Source organism: Centroberyx gerrardi, chromosome 19 (assembly GCF_048128805.1).
Source record: "Centroberyx gerrardi isolate f3 chromosome 19, fCenGer3.hap1.cur.20231027, whole genome shotgun sequence".
Taxonomy (NCBI): domain Eukaryota; kingdom Metazoa; phylum Chordata; class Actinopteri; order Beryciformes; family Berycidae; genus Centroberyx; species Centroberyx gerrardi.
Genome location: NC_136015.1, coordinates 28003034 through 28025533, shown reverse-complemented (window position 1 = coordinate 28025533; position 22500 = coordinate 28003034). Strand labels below are relative to the sequence as shown.

Here is a 22500-nt window from a genome sequence, read left to right as displayed (position 1 = left end):
TAGGTAAACAGTTGACTGTAGGTAAACACTTCTGACTGTATGTAAACACTTCTGACTGTAGGTAAACAGCTGACTGTAGGTAAACACTTCTGACTGTAGGTAAACACTTCTGACTGTAGAGAATCACTTCTGACTGTAGGTAAACACTTCTGACTGTAGAGAATCACTTCTGACTGTAGGGAAACACTTCTGACTGTAGAGAATCACTTCTGACTGTAGGGAAACACTTCTGACTGTAAGTAAACACTTCTGACTGTAGAGAATCACTTCTGACTGTAGGTAAACACTTCTGACTGTAGGTAAACACTTCTGACTGTAGAGAAACACTTCTGACTGTAGGTAAACACTTCTGACTGTAGGTAAACACTTCTGACTGTAGGTAAATACTTCTGACTGTAGGTAAACAGCTGACTGTAGGTAAACACTTCTGACTGTAGGTAAACACTTCTGACTGTAGAGAAACACTTCTGACTGTAGAGAAACACTTCTGACTGTAAGTAAACACTTCTGACTGTAGAGAAACACTTCTGACTGTAGGGAAACACTTCTGACTGTAGAGAAACACTTCTGACTGTAGGGAAACACTTCTGACTGTAAGTAAACACTTCTGGCTGTAGAGAATCACTTCTGACTGTAGGGAAACACTTCTGACTGTAAGTAAACACTTCTGACTGTAGAGAAACACTTCTGACTGTAAGTAAACACTTCTGACTGTAGAGAAACACTTCTGACTGTAGAGAAACACTTCTGACTGTAGGTAAACACTTCTGACTGTAGGTAAACACTTCTGACTGTAAGTAAACACTTCTGACTGTAGAGAAACACTTCTGACTGTAGAGAAACACTTCTGACTGTAGGGAAACACTTCTGACTGTAGAGAAACACTTCTGACTGTAGGTAAACACTTCTGACTGTAGAGAAACACTTCTGACTGTAGGTAAACACTTCTGACTGTAGGTAAACAGCTGACTGTAGGTAAACAGCTGACTGTAGGTAAACACTTCTGACTGTAGGTAAACACTTCTGACTGTAGGTAAACACTTCTGATTGTAGGTAAACACTTCTGACTGTAGGTAAACAGCTGACTGTAGGTAAACACTTCTGACTGTAGGTAAACACTTCTGACTGTAGGTAAACACTTCTGACTGTAGGTAAACACTTCTGACTGTAGGTAAACAGCTGACTGTAGGTAAACACCTCTGACTGTAGGTAAACACTTCTGACTGTAGAGAAACACTTCTGACTGTAGGTAAACACTTCTGACTGTAGGTAAACAGCTGACTGTAGAGAAACATTTCTGACTGTAGAGAAACACTTCTGACTGTAGGTAAACAGCTGACTGTAGAGAAACACTTCTGACTGTAGAGAATCACTTCTGACTGTAGAGAAACATTTCTGACTGTAGAGAAACACTTCTGACTGTAGGTAAACACTTCTGACTGTAGGTAAACATTTCTGACTGTAGAGAAACACTTCTGACTGTAGAGAAACATTTCTGACTGTAGAGAAACACTTCTGACTGTAGGTAAACACTTCTGACTGTAGAGAAACACTTCTGACTGTAGAGAAACACTTCTGACTGTAGGTAAACACTTCTGACTGTAGAGAAACACTTCTGACTGTAGAGAAACACTTCTGACTGTAGGTAAACACTTCTGACTGTAGGTAAACAGCTGACTGTATGTAAACACTTCTGACTGTAGGTAAACACTTCTGACTGTAGGTAAACACTTCTGACTGTAGGTAAACACTTCTGACTGTAGAGAAACACTTCTGACTGTAGGTAAACACTTCTGACTGTAGAGAAACACTTCTGACTGTAGAGAATCACTTCTGACTGTAGAGAAACATTTCTGACTGTAGAGAAACACTTCTGACTGTAGGTAAACACTTCTGACTGTAGGTAAACATTTCTGACTGTAGAGAAACACTTCTGACTGTAGAGAAACATTTCTGACTGTAGAGAAACACTTCTGACTGTAGGTAAACACTTCTGACTGTAGGTAAACACTTCTGACTGTAGAGAAACACTTCTGACTGTAGAGAAACACTTCTGACTGTAGGTAAACACTTCTGACTGTAGAGAAACACTTCTGACTGTAGAGAAACACTTCTGACTGTAGGTAAACACTTCTGACTGTAGGTAAACAGCTGACTGTATGTAAACACTTCTGACTGTAGGTAAACACTTCTGACTGTAGGTAAACACTTCTGACTGTAGGTAAACACTTCTGACTGTAGAGAAACACTTCTGACTGTAGGTAAACACTTCTGACTGTAGGTAAACACTTCTGACTGTAGAGAAACACTTCTGACTGTAGGTAAACAGCTGACTGTAGGTAAACACTTCTGACTGTAGGTAAACACTTCTGACTGTAGAGAAACACTTCTGACTGTAGAGAAACACTTCTGACTGTAAGTAAACACTTCTGACTGTAGAGAAACACTTCTGACTGTAGGGAAACACTTCTGACTGTAGGTAAACACTTCTGACTGTAGAGAAACACTTCTGACTGTAGGTAAACACTTCTGACTGTAGGTAAACACTTCTGACTGTAAGTAAACACTTCTGACTGTAGGTAAACACTTCTGACTGTAGAGAAACACTTCTGACTGTAGGTAAACACTTCTGACTGTAGAGAAACATTTCTGACTGTAGAGAAACACTTCTGACTGTAGAGAAACATTTCTGACTGTAGAGAAACACTTCTGACTGTAGGTAAACACTTCTGACTGTAGAGAAACACTTCTGACTGTAGAGAAACACTTCTGACTGTAGGTAAACACTTCTGACTGTAGGTAAACACTTCTGACTGTAGGTAAACAGCTGACTGTAGAGAAACACTTCTGACTTCAGAGAAACACTTCTGACTGTAGGTAAACACTTCTGATTGTAGGTAAACAGCTGACTGTAGGTAAACACTTCTGACTGTAAAGAAACACTTCTGACTGTAGGTAAACACTTCTGATTGTAGGTAAACACTTCTGATTGTAGGTAAACATTTCTGACTGTAGGTAAACAGCTGACTGTAGGTAAACACTTCTGACTGTAGGTAAACACTTCTGACTGTAGGTAAACACTTCTGACTGTAGAGAAACACTTCTGACTGTAGGTAAACACTTCTGACTGTAGAGAAACACTTCTGACTGTAGGTAAACACTTCTGACTGTAGGTAAACACTTCTGACTGTAGGTAAACACTTCTGACTGTAGGTAAACACTTCTGACTGTAGAGAAACACTTCTGACTGTAGGTAAACACTTCTGACTGTAGGTAAACACTTCTGACTGTAGAGAAACACTTCTGACTGTAGGTAAACACTTCTGACTGTAGGTAAACAGCTGACTGTAGAGAAACACTTCTGACTGTAGGTAAACACTTCTGACTGTAGGTAAACAGCTGACTGTAGGTAAACACTTCTGACTGTAGGTAAACACTTCTGACTGTAGGTAAACACTTCTGACTGTAGGTAAACAGCTGACTGTAGAGAAACACTTCTGACTGTAGAGAAACATTTCTGACTGTAGAGAAACACTTCTGACTGTAGGTAAACACTTCTGACTGTAGGTAAACACTTCTGACTGTAGAGAAACACTTCTGACTGTAGAGAAACACTTCTGACTGTAGGTAAACACTTCTGACTGTAGGTAAACAGCTGACTGTAGGTAAACACTTCTGACTGTAGGTAAACACTTCTGACTGTAGGTAAACACTTCTGACTGTAGAGAAACACTTCTGACTTTAGAGAAACACTTCTGACTGTAGGTAAACACTTCTGACTGTAGGTAAACAGCTGACTGTAGGTAAACACTTCTGACTGTAGAGAAACCCTTCTGACTGTAGGTAAACACTTCTGACTGTAGGTAAACACTTCTGACTGTAGGTAAACAGCTGACTGTAGAGAAACACTTCTGACTGTAGGCAAACACTTCTGACTGTAGGTAAACACTTCTGACTGTAGGTAAACAGGTGACTGTAGGTAAACACTTCTGACTGTAGAGAAACACTTCTGACTGTAGGTAAACACTTCTGACTGTAGGTAAACAGGTGACTGTAGGTAAACACTTCTGACTGTAGGTAAACACTTCTGACTGTAGGTAAACACTTCTGACTGTAGGTAAACACTTCTGACTGTAGAGAAACACTTCTGACTGTAGGTAAACAGCTGACTGTAGAGAAACACTTCTGACTGTAGAGAAACACTTCTGACTGTAGGTAAACACTTCTGACTGTAGGTAAACAGCTGACTGTAGAGAAACACTTCTGTCAGCAGGAAATATTAGGGCTTATATCATCCTATAATTAGGTCTATTGTTTATGGCTTTTATTGTTTGATTAGCCTATTTTATTATTTTCGCCTATTTTTAGGCTATTACTTATTTTTATAGTTTTGCGCTTATATTCTATATCCTTTTCCCCGCTGAATCATATTACTTTTGCTGCACAACTATCTAATTTCCCCACGGGGATCAATAGTTTCATCTTATCTTATCCGAATTGTTCGCTTCACTTCCAAGTCCATGTAAACGCAGTCAGTGTTGAGAAACACAAAGAGGTCTGACAGACAAGAGGGAGTTAAACCAAGGAAGTACAGAGCCAACATAGTTCTCTCTCTCTCTCTCTCTCTCTGTCTCTCTGCCTCTCTCTTTCTGCCTCTCTCTCTCTCTCTGCCTCTCTCTCTCTCTGCCTCTCTCTCTCTGTCTCTCTCTCTCTCTCTCTCTCTCTGCCTCTCTCTTTCTGCCTCTCTCTCTCTCTGTCTCTCTCTCTCTCTCTGTCTCTCTCTCTCTGTCTCTCTCTCTCTCTCTCTCTCTCTCCAGGTCTCTAAGTTGGTCCATGCTATAAAGATGGGCTGGATCAAGCCTCGGCGAGTGGAAGACGACAGCAGAGGTCGTTTCTACGACCTTTGGGCGAGCGAGGACTCGTCCATCCTGGCGAGGCACAAGATGCATCTCCCCGCCCCCAAAATCCCGCTTCCTGGTCACCAGGAGTCCTACAACCCCCCCCCGGAGTACCTGCTGACCGAGGAGGAGGTGGGCGAGAAACTTTACTCAGAGCAGAGCCGACAGGTTGTTGTGGAAATGTAGAGGAAGAAGAAACTAGACCTTCTTCCTGTTTTCAGCCCAATGTGATGAAACAATGTGATGAAACAATGTGATGAAACATTGTGATGAAACAATGTGATGAAACATTGTGATGAAACAATGTGATGAAACAATGTGATGAAACATTGTGATGAAACATTGTGATGAAACAATGTGATGAAACAATGTGATGAAACGTTGTGATGAAACAATGTGATGAAACAATGTGATGAAACGTGATGAAACAATGTGATGAAACATTGTGATGAAACAATGTGATGAAACATTGTGATGAAACATTGTGATGAAACAATGTGATGAAACATTGTGATGAAACAATGTGATGAAACATTGTGATGAAACAATGTGATGAAACATTGTGATGAAACATTGTGATGAAACAATGTGATGAAACAATGTGATGAAACAATGTGATGAAACATTGTGATGAAACAATGTGATGAAACGTGATGAAACAATGTGATGAAACATTGTGATGAAACATTGTGATGAAACAATGTGATGAAACAATGTGATGAAACATTGTGATGAAACATTGTGATGAAACAATGTGATGAAACATTGTGATGAAACATTGTGATGAAACAATGTGATGAAACAATGTGATGAAACATTGTGATGAAACATTGTGATGAAACAATGTGATGAAACATTGTGATGAAACAATGTGATGAAACAATGTGATGAAACATTGTGATGAAACAATGTGATGAAACATTGTGATGAAACATTGTGATGAAACATTGTGATGAAACAATGTGATGAAACATTGTGATGAAACATTGTGATGAAACAATGTGATGAAACAATGTGATGAAACATTGTGATGAAACAATGTGATGAAACAATGTGATGAAACATTGTGATGAAACAATGTGATGAAACAATGTGATGAAACATTGTGATGAAACAATGTGATGAAACAATGTGATGAAACATTGTGATGAAACATTGTGATGAAACATTGTGATGAAACAATGTGATGAAACATTGTGATGAAACAATGTGATGAAACATTGTGATGAAACAATGTGATGAAACATTGTGATGAAACAATGTGATGAAACAATGTGATGAAACAATGTGATGAAACAATGTGATGAAACAATGTGATGAAACAATGTGATGAAACATTGTGATGAGCGAAGCTGCTGTTTCTGCCTCTCCTCCATGTTGACGCTCCACAACAGACTGAAATCTATCTGTCAATAATTCTGTCTGTTTTCCAACCCCCTGCCTGTCTCCCCCCCTGCCTGTCTCCCCCCCTGCCTACCTGTCTCCCCCCCTGCCTACCTGTCTCCCCCCCTGCCTGTCTCTCTCCCTGCCTGTCTCCCCCCCTGCCTGTCTCTCTCCCTGCCTGTCTCCCCCCCTGCCTGTCTCCCCCCCTCCCTGCCTGTCTCCCCCCCCTGCCTGTCTCCCCCCCTGCCTGTCTCTCTCCCTGCCTGTCTCCCCCCCTGCCTGTCTCTCTCCCTGCCTTTCTCCCCCCCTGCCTGTCTCCCCCCCTGCCTGTCTCCCCCCCTGCCTGTCTCCCCCCCTGCCTGTCTCTCTCCCTGCCTGTCTCCCCCCCTGCCTGTCTCCCCCCCTGCCTGTCTCTCTCCCTGCCTGTCTCCCCCCCTGCCTACCTGTCTCCCCCCCTGCCTGTCTCCCCCCCTGCCTGTCTCCCTCCCTGCCTGTCTCCCCCCCTGCCTGTCTCTCTCCCTGCCTGTCTCCCCCCCTGCCTACCTGTCTCCCCCCCTGCCTGTCTCCCCCCCTGCCTGTCTCCCTCCCTGCCTGTCTCCCCCCCTGCCTGTCTCTCTCCCTGCCTGTCTCTCTCCCTGCCTGTCTCCCCCCCTGCCTGTCTCCCCCCCTGCCTGTCTCCCCCCCTGCCTGTCTCCCTCCCTGCCTGTCTCCCCCCCTGCCTGTCTGTCTGCAGCGGGCTCTGTGGGACCAGCAGGATCCTGAAGACAGGAAGGTTCCGTTTGTTCCCCGGAGGTTCTCCAGCCTCCGTCTGGTTCCTGCGTTTCCTCGTTTCGTCCACGAACGATTCGAACGCTGCCTCGACCTTTACCTGTGTCCACGGCAGAGGAAGATGAGGGTACTCACACACACACACACACTCACACTCACACTCACACACACACACACACACACACACACACTCACACTCACACACACACTCACACTCACACACACACTCACACACACACACACACTCACTCACACACACACACACACTCACACTCACACACTCACACACATTTAGAATATTTATGTCCACATAAATACAAGGTACAAAGGACATAAACACTATTAATGCAATCAGATATTGGGTCAGTCAGTTACAAGAGTGCCTGATTGGCAGCCACAGTGCTGCGTACAAACAAGATGAAAACAGTGGCAGGTCGAGGGATAACAGACAGAATCCACTTCCACACACACTCACACACACACACACACTCACACTCACACACACACACACTCACACACACACACCACTACACAATTACTATCTGATCATTAATTAGGTTTACATTGTTTTGGTGAAAAATCAATGATTTTCATCTAGTTTGTCTTTGCCTCCTCCTCCCCCCTCTCTCTCTCTACCTGTCTCTCTCTCTCTCTCTCTCTCTACCTGTCTCTCTCTCTCTCTCTCTCTCTCTCTATCTCTCTCTCTCTACCTGTCTCTACCTGTCTCTCTCTCTCTCTCTCTACCTGTCTCTCTCTACCTCTCTCTCTCTCTCTCTCTCTCTCTCTCTCTCTCTCTCTCTCTACCTGTCTCTCTCTCTCTACCTGTCTCTCTCTCTCTCTCTCTACCTGTCTCTCTCTCTACCTCTCTCTCTCTACCTGTCTCTCTCTCTCTACCTGTCTCTCTCTCTCTCTCTCTACCTGTCTCTCTCTCTCTCTCTCTACCTGTGTCTCTCTCTCTCTAACTGTCTCTCTCTCTCTCTAACTATCTCTCTCTCTCTCTCTCTACCTCTCTCTCTCTCTACCTGTCTCTCTCTCTCTCTCCAGGTTAATGTGAATCCAGAGGATTTGATTCCAAAACTTCCAAAACCCAAAGACCTGCAACCGTTTCCTACCACACAGTCCCTGGTAAACACACACACACACACACGCACACACACACGCACACACACACACACACCAGTGTTGGGCAACTGGTTGAATACATTATGGATCGGTGGAAACTTCCACCTCTGTCTTTTTTGTTTTTTTGCTTTGCTTTGATGTTAGTGAATTTAGTTACAGACTCGTTCACACTAACGTCTTACTGTGTGTGTGTGTGTGTGTGTGTGTGTGTGTGTGTGTGTGTGTGTGTGTGTAGGTGTATCGAGGTCACAGCGGTCTGGTTCGTTCCATCAGTGTTTCTCCTACAGGACAGTGGCTGGCTTCAGGTAACGCTGCTGGAGCTGCTGGAGCGCCTCCACACTTCAAAGTCTTGTTTGGGCTAGCAAGCTAGCGCTAGCTAACTGGAGCTAACTATGCTAGCGCTAGCTAACTGGAGCTAACTAGGCTAGCGCTAGCTAACTGGAGCTGACTATGCTAGCAGCTAGCTAACTGGAGCTAACTATGCTAGCAGCTAGCTAACTGGAGCTAACTATGCTAGCAGCTAGCTAACTGGAGCTAACTATGCTAGCAGCTAAGCTAACAGCAGCAGAATCCATCTTGTAAAGTTTTATTTATCAAAACCAGCAGAGACGCAGAACATCTTTTCATCAGAAATAATAATCACAATATTAGAATAAAAAGTCAAATAAAACATTAAGCAAGATTTATTTATTGGAAACATTGTTTACTAGTTGCTATGCCAACCGTTCATCTTCTTCAGTGGTTTCACTTCCGGTTCTAGTGTTACTGAGGTTCTAGTGTTACTGAGGTTCTACTGTTATTGAGGTTCTACTCTGTTATTGAGGTTCTACTGATACTGAGGTTCTACTGTTACTGAGGTTCTAGTGTTACTGAGGTTCTACTGTTACTGAGGTTCTACTCTGTTACTGAGGTTCTACTCTGTTACTGAGGTTCTACTGTTACTGAGGTTCTAGTGTTACTGAGGTTCTACTGTTACTGAGGTTCTACTCTGTTACTGAGGTTCTACTATTACTGAGGTTCTACTCTGTTACTGAGGTTCCTCTGTTACTGAGGTTCTACTGTTACTGAGGTTCTACTCTGTTACTGAGGTTCTACTGTTACTGAGGTTCTACTGATACTGAGGTTCTACTCTGTTACTGAGGTTCCTCTGTTACTGAGGTTCTATTGTTACTGAGGTTCTACTCTGTTACTGAGGTTCTACTGTTACTGAGGTTCTACTGATACTGAGGTTCTACTCTGTTACTGAGGTTCTACTCTGTTACTGAGGTTCTACTGTTACTGAGGTTCTACTCTGTTACTGAGGTTCTACTCTGTTACTGAGGTTCTACTGATACTGAGGTTCTACTGTTACTGAGGTTCTAGTGTTACTGAGGTTCTACTGTTACTGAGGTTCTACTCTGTTACTGAGGTTCTACTCTGTTACTGAGGTTCTACTGTTACTGAGGTTCTAGTGTTACTGAGGTTCTACTGTTACTGAGGTTCTACTCTGTTACTGAGGTTCTACTCTGTTACTGAGGTTCTACTGATACTGAGGTTCTACTCTGTTACTGAGGTTCTACTGTTACTGAGGTTCTACTCTGTTACTGAGGTTCTACTGTTACTGAGGTTCTACTGATACTGAGGTTCTACTCTGTTACTGAGGTTCTACTGTTACTGAGGTTCTACTGTTACTGAGGTTCTACTCTGTTACTGAGGTTCTACTCTGTTACTGAGGTTCTACTGTTACTGAGGTTCTACTGTTATTGAAGTTCTACTCTGTTACTGAGGTTCTACTCTGTTACTGAGGTTCTAGTGTTACTGAGGTTCTAGTGTTACTGAGGTTCTACTGTTACTGAGGTTCTACTCTGTTACTGAGGTTCTAGTGTTACTGAGGTTCTACTCTGTTACTGAGGTTCTACTCTGTTACTGAGGTTCTAGTGTTACTGAGGTTCTACTGTTACTGAGGTTCTACTCTGTTACTGAGGTTCTAGTGTTACTGAGGTTCTACTCCGTTACTGAGGTTCTACTGTTACTGAGGTTCTACTGTTACTGAGGTTCTACTCTGTTACTGAGGTTCTACTGTTACTGAGGTTCTACTGTTACTGAAGTTCTACTCTGTTACTGAGGTTCTACTCTGTTACTGAGGTTCTAGTGTTACTGAGGTTCTACTCTGTTACTGAGGTTCTAGTGTTAATGAGGTTCTACTGTTACTGAGGTTCTACTCTGTTACTGAGGTTCTAGTGTTACTGAGGTTCTACTCTGTTACAGAGGTTCTAGTGTTACTGAGGTTCTAGTGTTACTGAGGTTCTACTCTGTTACAGAGGTTCTAGTGTTACTGAGGTTCTACTGTTACTGAGGTTCTACTGATACTGAGGTTCTACTCTGTTACTGAGGTTCTACTGTTACTGAGGTTCTACTGTTACTGAGGTTCTACTCTGTTACTGAGGTTCTACTCTGTTACTGAGGTTCTACTGTTACTGAGGTTCTACTGTTATTGAAGTTCTACTCTGTTACTGAGGTTCTACTCTGTTACTGAGGTTCTAGTGTTACTGAGGTTCTACTGTTACTGAGGTTCTACTCTGTTACTGAGGTTCTAGTGTTACTGAGGTTCTACTCTGTTACTGAGGTTCTACTCTGTTACTGAGGTTCTAGTGTTACTGAGGTTCTACTGTTACTGAGGTTCTACTCTGTTACTGAGGTTCTAGTGTTACTGAGGTTCTACTCCGTTACTGAGGTTCTACTGTTACTGAGGTTCTACTGTTACTGAGGTTCTACTCTGTTACTGAGGTTCTACTGTTACTGAGGTTCTACTGTTACTGAAGTTCTACTCTGTTACTGAGGTTCTACTCTGTTACTGAGGTTCTAGTGTTACTGAGGTTCTACTCTGTTACTGAGGTTCTAGTGTTAATGAGGTTCTACTGTTACTGAGGTTCTACTCTGTTACTGAGGTTCTAGTGTTACTGAGGTTCTACTCTGTTACAGAGGTTCTAGTGTTACTGAGGTTCTACTGTTACTGAAATGATGCCTGAAATGTGTGTGGCCTCAGACCAGGTGTTAAACTATGTGTGTGTGTGTGTGTGGCGTGTGTGTGTGTGCGTGTGTGTGTGTGTGTGGCGTGTGGTGTGTGTGCGTGTGCGTGTGTGTGCGTGTGCGTGTGTGCGTGTGTGTGTGTGTGTGTGTGTGGCGTGTGGTGTGTGTGCGTGTGTGCGTGTGTGTGTGTGTGTGGCGTGTGCGTGTGGTGTGTGCGTATGTCTGTGTGTGGCGTGTGCGTGTGTGTGTGTGTGTGTGTGTGTGCGTGTGTGTGGTGTGTGCGTGTGTGTGTGTGTGTGTGTGTGTGTGTGTGTGTGTGTGTGTAGGCAGTGACGACGGCTCCGTCAGGCTGTGGGAGGTTTGTTCGTCTCGCTGTCTGAAGATCATCCAGGTGGGCGGAGCTGTGAGGGGCGTGGCCTGGAACCCCAACCCTGCTGTCTGTCTGCTGGCTGTCGCCCTGTAAGGACCTGTCTGTCTGTCTGTCTGTCTGTCTGTCTGTCTGTCTGTCTGTCTGTCTCTCTGTCTGTCTGTCTGTCTGTCTGTCATCCTGTCTCTCTCTATTGACCTGTCTGTCTCTCTGTCTGTCTGTCTGTCTGTCTGTCATCCTGTCTCTCTCTATTGACCTGTCTGTCTGTCTGTCTGTCTGTCTGTCTCTCTGTCTGTCTGTCTGTCTGTCTGTCTGTAAGTCATCCTGTCTCTCTCTATTGACCTGTCTGTCTGTCTCCTCCAGAGAATCCCAGGTGTTGATCCTGTCTCCCACTCTGGCAGACAGACAGGTTGTTTCCTCCTCAGAGCTCCTCCTCTCAGGCCAGCAGGGGGCGGAGCCTGTCCAGGGGGCGGAGTCACCTGTCAGCTGGAGCGAGGCTGAGGGGGAGGAGCTTAGCCAGGGGATCCGCCTCAAAATACAACATCCTAAGGTAAGAACACACACACACTGTGTACACACACACACACACACACACACACACACTGTGTACACACATACACATTTATCCAGCAGGTGGCAGTCTGAAGGAGACAGTAGAATAACAGTAGAGCACCACAGTAGAAACAGTAGAGTAACAGTGTGCTGTTCCCCAGGCGGTGCAGCAGGTGGCAGTAGAGTGACAGTAGAGTGACAGTTGAATAACAGTAGAAACAGTAGAGTAACAGTAGACTGTTCCCCAGGCGGTGCAGCAGGTGGCAGTAGAGTGACAGTAGAGTGACAGTAGAGTGAGAGTCGAATAACAGTAGAGACAGTAGAGTAACAGTAGACTGTCTCTAGGCAGTGCAGCAGGTGGCAGTAGAGTGACAGTAGAATAACAGTGGAAACAGTAGAGTAACAGTAGACTGTCTCCAGGCGGTGCAGTAGAGTGACAGTAGAGTGACAGTAGAAACAGTAGAGTAACAGTAGACTGTCTCCAGGCGGTGCAGCAGGTGGCAGTAGAGTGACAGTAGAAACAGTAGAGTAACAGTAGAGTAACAGTAGACTGTTCCCCAGGCGGTGCAGTACAGTGACAGTAGAAACAGTAGAGTAACAGTAGACTGTTCCCCAGGCGGTGCAGCAGGTGACAGTAGAGTGACAGTAGAAACAGTAGAGTAACAGTAGACTGTTCCCCAGGCGGTGCAGCAGGTGGTAGTAGAGTGGCAGTAGAAACAGTAGAGTAACAGTAGACTGTTCCCCAGGCGGTGCAGCAGGTGACAGTAGAGTGACAGTAGAAACAGTAGAGTAACAGTAGACTGTTCCCCAGGCGGTGCAGCAGGTGGCAGTAGAGTGAAAATAGAGTGACAGTAGAATAACAGTAGAAACAGTAGAGTAACAGTAGAGTAACAGTAGACTGTCTCCAGGTGGTGCAGCAGGTGGCAGTAGAGTGGCAGTAGAGTGACAGTAGAAACAGTAGAGTAACAGTAGACTGTTCCCCAGGCGGTGCAGCAGGTGGCAGTAGAGTGGCAGTAGAGTGACAGTAGAGTGACAGTAGAAACAGTAGAGTAACAGTAGACTGTTCCCCAGGCGGTGCAGCAGGTGGCAGTAGAGTGACAGTAGAGTGACAGTAGAAACAGTAGAGTAACAGTAGACTGTCTCCAGGCGGTGCAGCAGGTGGCAGTAGAGTGACAGTAGAGTGACAGTAGAAACAGTAGAGTAACAGTAGACTGTCTCCAGGCGGTGCAGCAGGTGGCAGTAGAGTGACAGTAGAAACAGTAGAGTAACAGTAGACTGTCTCCAGGCGGTGCAGCAGGTGGCAGTAGAGTGACAGTAGAAACAGTAGAGTAACAGTAGAGTAACAGTAGACTGTTCCCCAGGCGGTGCAGTAGAGTGACAGTAGAAACAGTAGAGTAACAGTAGACTGTTCCCCAGGCGGTGCAGCAGGTGGCAGTAGAGTGACAGTAGAAACAGTAGAGTAACAGTAGACTGTTCCCCAGGCGGTGCAGCAGGTGGCAGTAGAGTGACAGTAGAAACAGTAGAGTAACAGTAGACTGTTCCCCAGGCGGTGCAGCAGGTGACAGTAGAGTGATAGTAGAAACAGTAGAGTAACAGTAGACTGTTCCCCAGGCGGTGCAGCAGGTGGCAGTAGAGTGAAAGTAGAGTGACAGTAGAATAACAGTAGAAACAGTAGAGTAACAGTAGAGTAACAGTAGACTGTCTCCAGGCGGTGCAGCAGGTGGCAGTAGAGTGGCAGTAGAGTGACAGTAGAAACAGTAGAGTAACAGTAGACTGTTCCCCAGGCGGTGCAGCAGGTGGCAGTAGAGTGGCAGTAGAGTGACAGTAGAGTGACAGTAGAAACAGTAGAGTAACAGTAGACTGTTCCCCAGGCGGTGCAGCAGGTGGCAGTAGAGTGACAGTAGAGTGACAGTAGAATAACAGTAGAAACAGTAGAGTAACAGTAGAGTAACAGTAGACTGTCTCCAGGCGGTGCAGCAGGTGGCAGTAGAGTGACAGTAGAAACAGTAGAGTAACAGTAGACTGTCTCCAGGCGGTGCAGTAGAGTGACAGTAGAGTGACAGTAGAAACAGTAGAGTAACAGTAGACTGTCTCCAGGCGGTGCAGCAGGTGGCAGTAGAGTGGCAGTAGAGTGACAGTAGAGTGACAGTAGAAACAGTAGAGTAACAGTAGACTGTTTCCAGGCGGTGCAGCAGGTGGTAGTAGAGTGACAGTAGAAACAGTAGAGTAACAGTAGACTGTCTCCAGGCGGTGCAGCAGGTGGCAGTAGAGTGGCAGTAGAGTGACAGTAGAGTGACAGTAGAAACAGTAGAGTAACAGTAGACTGTCTCCAGGCGGTGCAGCAGGTGGCAGTAGAGTGGCAGTAGAGTGGCAGTAGAGTGACAGTAGAAACAGTAGAGTAACAGTAGACTGTCTCCAGGCGGTGCAGCAGGTGGCAGTAGAGTGGCAGTAGAGTGGCAGTAGAGTGGCAGTAGAGTGACAGTAGAAACAGTAGAGTAACAGTAGACTGTCCCCAGGCGGTGCAGCAGGTGGCAGTAGAGTGGCAGTAGAGTGACAGTAGAGTGACAGTAGAAACAGTAGAGTAACAGTAGACTGTTTCCAGGCGGTGCAGCAGGTGGCAGTAGAGTGACAGTAGAAACAGTAGAGTAACAGTAGACTGTCTCCAGGCGGTGCAGCAGGTGGCAGTAGAGTGGCAGTAGAGTGACAGTAGAGTGACAGTAGAAACAGTAGAGTAACAGTAGACTGTTTCCAGGCGGTGCAGCAGGTGGCAGTAGAGTGACAGTAGAAACAGTAGAAACAGTAGAGTAACAGTAGACTGTCTCCAGGCGGTGCAGCAGGTGGCAGTAGAGTGGCAGTAGAGTGGCAGTAGAGTGGCAGTAGAGTGACAGTAGAAACAGTAGAAACAGTAGAGTAACAGTAGACTGTCCCCAGGCGGTGCAGCAGGTGGCAGTAGAGTGGCAGTAGAGTGGCAGTAGAGTGACAGTAGAGTGACAGTAGAAACAGTAGAGTAACAGTCGACTGTTTCCAGGCGGTGCAGCAGGTGGCAGTAGAGTGACAGTAGAAACAGTAGAGTAACAGTAGACTGTCTCCAGGCGGTGCAGCAGGTGGCAGTAGAGTGGCAGTAGAGTGGCAGTAGAGTGACAGTAGAGTGACAGTAGAAACAGTAGAGTAACAGTAGACTGTTTCCAGGCGGTGCAGCAGGTGGCAGTAGAGTGATAGTAGAAACAGTAGAAACAGTAGAGTAACAGTAGACTGTTTCCAGGTGGTGCAGCAGGTGGCAGTAGAGTGGCAGTAGAGTGGCAGTAGAGTGGCAGTAGAGTGACAGTAGAGTGACAGTAGAAACAGTAGAGTAACAGTAGACTGTCTCCAGGCGGTGCAGCAGGTGGCAGTAGAGTGGCAGTAGAGTGACAGTAGAAACAGTAGAAACAGTAGAGTAACAGTAGACTGTCTCCAGGCGGTGCAGCAGGTGGCAGTAGAGTGGCAGTAGAGTGGCAGTAGAGTGACAGTAGAAACAGTAGAAACAGTAGAGTAACAGTAGACTGTTTCCAGGTGGTGCAGTAGAGTGGCAGTAGAGTGGCAGTAGAGTGGCAGTAGAGTGACAGTAGAGTGACAGTAGACTGTCTCCAGGCGGTGCAGCAGGTGGCAGTAGAGTGGCAGTAGAGTGGCAGTAGAGTGACAGTAGAGTGACAGTAGAAACAGTAGAGTAACAGTAGACTGTTTCCAGGCGGTGCAGCAGGTGGCAGTAGAGTGACAGTAGAAACAGTAGAAACAGTAGAGTAACAGTAGACTGTTTCCAGGTGGTGCAGCAGGTGGCAGTAGAGTGGCAGTAGAGTGGCAGTAGAGTGACAGTAGAGTGACAGTAGAAACAGTAGAGTAACAGTAGACTGTCTCCAGGCGGTGCAGCAGGTGGCAGTAGAGTGACAGTAGAGTGACAGTAGAGTGACAGTAGAAACAGTAGAAACAGTAGAGTAACAGTAGACTGTCTCCAGGCGGTGCAGCAGGTGGCAGTAGAGTGGCAGTAGAGTGGCAGTAGAGTGACAGTAGAAACAGTAGAAACAGTAGAGTAACAGTAGACTGTCTCCAGGCGGTGCAGCAGGTGGCAGTAGAGTGGCAGTAGAGTGGCAGTAGAGTGACAGTAGAAACAGTAGAAACAGTAGAGTAACAGTAGACTGTCTCCAGGCGGTGCAGCAGGTGGCAGTAGAGTGGCAGTAGAGTGGCAGTAGAGTGGCAGTAGAGTGACAGTAGAAACAGTAGAGTAACAGTAGACTGTCTCCAGGCGGTGCAGCAGGTGGTGTGGCACGCTAAAGGCGACTACCTGGCGTCCGTCATGCCGGATCACTCCAGCCACCTGCAGGTGTTCATCCACCAGCTGAGCAGGAGGCGGAGCCAGAACCCCTTCCGGCGGAACAAGGGCCTGGTGCAGTGCGTATCCTTCCACCCCGTCAGGCCCTACTTCTTCGTCGCGACGCAGCGCTCCGTCAGGATCTACAACCTCGTTAAGCAGGAGATGACCAAGAAGCTCCAGGCAAACTCCAAGTGGATCTCCAGCATGGCCATCCATCCAGGAGGTACTAGATCATGATAGATCCCTGATAGATCACTGATAGATCACTGATAGATCACTGATAGATCACTGATCGATCTGATAGATCCCTGATAGACCACTGATAGATCTGATAGATCTGATAGATCTGATAGATAACTGACTGACTGACTCACTAACAGAGGTTTCTCCTCAGGGTGTTTAGCAAGTTAGGTAGCTAACTAACCAGCTAGTGTGAGTTCTGACCTGTCTACCTGTCTGTCTGTCTCTCTACCTGTCTGTCTGCCTGTCTGTCTGTCTCTCTACCTGTCTGTCTCTCTACCTGTCTGTCTGCCTGTCTGTCTGTCTCTCTACCTGTCTGTCTGCCTGTCTGTCTGTCTCTCTACCTGTCTGTCTCTCTACCTTTCTGTCTGCCTGTCTGTCTGTCTCTCTACCTGTCTGTCTGCCTGCCTGTCTGTCTCTCTACCTTTCTGTCTGCCTGTCTATCTGTCTCTCTACCTGTCTGTCTGCCTGCCTGTCTGTCTCTCCAGGTGATCATGTGATCTGTGGGAGTTACGACTGCAGGCTGAGTTGGTTCGACCTCGACCTTTCAACCAAACCCTACAAGATGCTGCGGTACGTACCTGTCAATCATCCAGGCAGCTGTCAATCATCCAGACAGCTGTCAATCATCCAGACAGCTGTCAATCATCCAGACAGCTGTCAATCATCCAGGCAGCTGTCAATCATCCAGGCAGCTGTCAATCATCCAGACAGCTGTCAATCATCCAGGCAGCTGTCAATCAGCCAGTATTGGTTTGATGCTGGTGACAGATTGATAGGTTAGGTGATTGATTAGTAGGTTAATTGATACATCAGGTTATTTCTTGATTTGGTTATAGATTAAGTGATTGATCGGAGTGTGTGTTGGGGATATTGAATACCTTTTATTGATTACCTCCTGTTGTGCAGGCACCATAAGAAGGCAGTGAGGGGCGTGGCCTATCACCGCCTCTACCCGCTGTTCGCCTCGGCATCCGACGACGGATCTGTCATCGTCTGTCACGGGACAGTCTACAAGTAACAGACGCACACACACACACATCAACACACACACACACATCAACACACACACACACACACACATACATCAACACACACACATACATCAACACACACACACACATCAACACACACACACACACACACACATACATCAACACACACACACATACATCAACACACACACACACATCAACACACACACACACACATCAACACACACACACATACATCAACACACACACACATACATCAACACACACACACACATCAACACACACACACACACATCAACACACACACATACATCAACACACACACATACATCAACACACACACACACACATACATACATCAACACACACACACACATCAACACACACACACACACATCAACACACACACACACACATACATACATCAACACACACACACACATCAACACACACACACACACATCAACACACACACACACACACACACACATCAACACACACACACACACACACATACATCAACACACACACACACATCAACACACACACACACACATACATCAACACACACACATACATCAACACACACACACACACATACATACATCAACACACACACACACATCAACACACACACACACACATCAACACACACACACACACATACATACATCAACACACACACACACATCAACACACACACACACACACACACACATCAACACACACACACACACACACACATACATCAACACACACACACACACACACACACACACACACATCAACACACACACACACACACACACATCAACACACACACACACACACACATACATCAACACACACACACACACACACACATACATCAACACACACACACACTAGGGCTGCACGATATATCGTTTCAGCATCGTCATGGCGATGTGTGCATGTGCAGTAGTCACATCGCAGGACGTGCGATGTCAAGACAAATGAACTCAAACACGTCACGCTACAACTCTTTTGCCGCTCGATTCAAAAGGAAAACTCGCTCGGTTCTCATTTTCCATGACTGACCTACAAGAGAAGTCTGTCTGATATAACATCATTTACTCCGATTTAAGGGTTTGTTATAAGAGCGGCGTATGTTACCTTCCAGCCGTCAGAAGCCTCTGGTGTTGCTCGCCTGTTTTAGCTTACCCGGCTCGTAGGTAACAAGCTTTTTACTCAGAGTCCGGACCGACTCCGCAGTGGAGAACTGAACTTTATTTCTGTACAGAGTAGGGATGCACCGATCCGACTTTTTCAGTCCAGATACCGATACCGATAACTGGGCTTTGGGTATCGGCCGATACCGAGTACCGATCCGATACCAGTGTTTAATTAATAAACTGTAGGCTATGCCTCACTGTGTGGAAGAGACTGGGATCATTCTTTTATGTGTAAAGCAACATCAGGCTTGACTTTAACATTGCTTTCCTAACTTTGTAAAACAAAATGTAACAAATAAATACATAGATATAAATGTACTCAATTGTTATTTATTATTAAAATAATAAATAATCGTGCTCCAGCAACTTGGTAAAACATCTTCAAAATTAACAGGAATTACAATTCAAGTGTAAACCTTTTAAATGCAGCAACAAATTGGTCAGGAATTAAAACTCCAGTATAAAACAATACAACTGCATCAAATGAGAACAAAATGTAAACATTAAATCACAATTAAGTCACAAACTAGTGCAAACAAACTTGATAAATTAAATCACAATTCACACAAGTAGTATAAACAAGTAACTTGGTAAAAACAAAACATTCAAAATATGCAGAATAAGCCTAAATTACTGAAATAACTCTGGCTTAACTGGTAATCTTGCTTTATGAAACAGCCCTCAGAAAAACAATCAAGGTATGTTAGTCTGACTATGTGTCGGCCGAATGGAGCAGCAGTACCTGACGAACACGGAAAACACTTGAAATCGTGTTGTGGCAGGAAACAACGTTGACCTACAGCCGAGTCCCCGTAAACCTTGGATTTATGAATGGAGTCTGGCTGGACGCGCCGATTGTATAATTGGTGGAAAACTACTTTACCTCGCAGGTTAAATGGCAGCCTGCTCGGCCGCGCGGTGACCCGGGAGAGTTTAAACATATAACCGAGACAAAGTATTCATGCAGGTGTGTTTTTAACTACCGAGCATCAGCACCGACCCCCGGTCAGCTCACCCCGACCCCCGGTCAGCTCACCCCGACCCCGGCTCTGTTATGAGGGTTGGGCGCCAGGTTAGCTTGTTAGCCTGGATGCTAGCTGCGGGAGGCTCGCGCCCCACGAGCGAGAATTCAGTGCGCGAGACGCTGAGCGCGGCAGGCGGGATCCTCCGGAGCTGCCGGACCGGAGGAGCCACCGGACGGACCGAAGGCAAATGGCCGGGTCTACCGGCGCGCTGCTGACGCATGACGTAGTATGCGCACGTAGACATAAGCATAGAATTGAATTGAATAGATCGGCCCCATTGTCACCGATACCCGATCCAGCTATTTGAGTCAGTATCGGACCGATATCCGATGTCAGTATCGGATCGGTGCATCCCTAGTACAGAGCGAACATAACGCACGGCCTCTCGTGACGCTCTAAGCTCTTTTCTGCTAACTATGCTAACTTTACTCACTTAGCATCCTGCAGCTCGCTCCGGCTGCGGCTAAAACACACTCACTTCCTGCTACGTCACCCGCAGGTTACCCACAAGGCCACCTGCTTAAAGGGGCGAGGCTTGATAGAGCTATTCAAGTCATTTGGTGAAAATTCCTGGATTTTTTCATATCGCAATATATATCGCCGAAAAAAAAATATCAGTGTCAGTTTTTTCCAATATCGTGCAGCCCTAACACACACACACACACATACACACCCCAACATATACATCAACACACACACACACACATACATCAACACACACACACACACACATACATCAACAGACACACACACCAACACAAACACACACACACACACATATATCAACACACACACACACACACCCCAACACACACATCAACACACACACACACATCAACACACACACACACACATACATCAACACACACACACATCAACACACACACACACATACATCAACACACACACACATTAACTGTCTCTCTCTCTCCAGTGATCTGCTGCAGAACCCTCTGATCGTCCCGGTGAAGGTTCTGAAGGGTCACGTTTTGACCCATGACCTCGGTGTTCTGGACGTGACCTTTCACCCCACGCAGCCCTGGATCTTCTCCTCTGGAGCCGACGCCACCATCCGCCTCTTCACCTAGCGACCTGCCTAGCAACCATCCCAGACTCTGGTCACCTAACAACATGTATCCTAGAGACCATTCCAGAGTCTGGTCACCTAGCAACATGTATCCTAGAGACCATCCCAGACTCTGGTCACCTAGCAACATGTATCCTAGAGACCATTCCAGAGTCTGGTCACCTAGCAACATGTATCCTAGAGACCATTAAAGAGTCTGGTCACCTAGCAACATGTATCCTAGAGACCATTCCAGAGTCTGGTCACCTAGCAACATGTATCCTAGAGACCATTCCAGAGTCTGGTCACCTAGCAACATGTATCCTAGCAGCCTCTCAGTGACTGACAGCAGATTGTTGTTTCTGTCTGTTGATCCAGTTTGTACTGACAGTCACATTGTTGTAAACAGTCTGCTGGTTCATCTCCACTGTCTACTGCCAATCTGACCCCTGACCCCTGACCCCCCCCCCCCCCCCCGAGCTCTGACCGGTTTATTGACTGACTGTTTCTTTCTGTCTTGTGTGTCTTTTTAATTAAACTGGTGTTTTCTGAAAAGCAGCTGTGTGTCTCTTCAGTAAATACATGAAAGGTCAAAGGTGTTTAGTCCAGTTCCAGTTCCAGAGGGAGAACAGTGGAACCTGTTTTCAGACCGGAGAACAGAACGGATCTGTGAATCCCGGAGGAACAGATCCGGATCTTGTAACTCGTCAGAACATTTTGTCACGCTGAGTCAGCAGAGACCGATGCTGCGTCCCGTTGAAAAGAGAACAGACCGGTTCCTTCCGCCCGAGTTCTGCGACAACACAGCTGACGTCACAGCATCGGTCTGTGCTCAATAAAACTTGATTTTACTTTACTTTAGTTTTTGTGTTATGAAAACGTGTCGCAACAACTTTGTAGTTTCCATTTGTAACAACGCAGTGACTTCGTTAGGAGACAGAAGTCTCCAGACTGGAGAGGAGAGTTAGCCAAGACCAGATTCAGTGGATTCAGTATAACGATGGCAGAGTAGTTCGACTGAACAGTTAGCATAGATTGTTTTAGTGTAAATGTTATTGTTTTTTGTGTGTTTACAGTATTTAGTAGGTTAGTTAGTGATTTTAGACCATTGTTAGGTTGTTAGATTTTTCCAGCTTTAGTTGTAGGTAGTTTTAGCTTTAGCTGGTTTTCATAGTTCAAGTCTGTGTGTTTTAGATAGTTGTTTGATTAAGCATGAGTTAGTTTTAGTATTTGTTAGCTAGCGCCCCGTACGGGCGGCCGCGTGCATCGGGTCTACCGGACCGCGATCTCCCGCCTACAGCTGGAGTTTGTAGGATTATTTTTTCCAGAAATTGCTTGTCCAGTCTCATGGAGGTGGATGGGGTTTCAGTAAAGTGCCCATGCTGAAAACCAAACGGTGCTGAAGCTGCTGCTGCTCGTCGGTCCGCTGCTGCTGAGGCGAGTGAACAGGAAGCGTCGTGTTGACCGGGACGTCCGGGACGTGACTGCCTAGCTAACGCTATATGGTAAGAAACGGCCCTAGCGTGGTTAGCTTACG

At 45.8% G+C, this 22500-nt stretch overlaps 1 protein-coding gene across 1 annotated transcript in view; it reads left to right on the top strand.

Annotated features, from left to right (window-relative positions):
* The window catches only part of bop1 (BOP1 ribosomal biogenesis factor), a 26473-nt gene extending 5007 nt beyond the window's left edge, over positions 1–21466 (top strand). Inside the window, exons 7-16 of the mRNA XM_078290559.1 lie at positions 4818–5030; positions 7015–7176; positions 8094–8174; positions 8407–8476; positions 11507–11639; positions 11911–12097; positions 16376–16667; positions 17173–17257; positions 17594–17701; positions 20832–21466. Coding sequence (XP_078146685.1) covers positions 4818–5030; positions 7015–7176; positions 8094–8174; positions 8407–8476; positions 11507–11639; positions 11911–12097; positions 16376–16667; positions 17173–17257; positions 17594–17701; positions 20832–20985 — 1485 coding nt within the window. The 3' untranslated portion in view covers positions 20986–21466. The remainder of the gene's footprint in view (positions 1–4817; positions 5031–7014; positions 7177–8093; positions 8175–8406; positions 8477–11506; positions 11640–11910; positions 12098–16375; positions 16668–17172; positions 17258–17593; positions 17702–20831) is intronic.
* The last annotated feature ends 1034 nt before the right edge of the window (positions 21467–22500 follow it).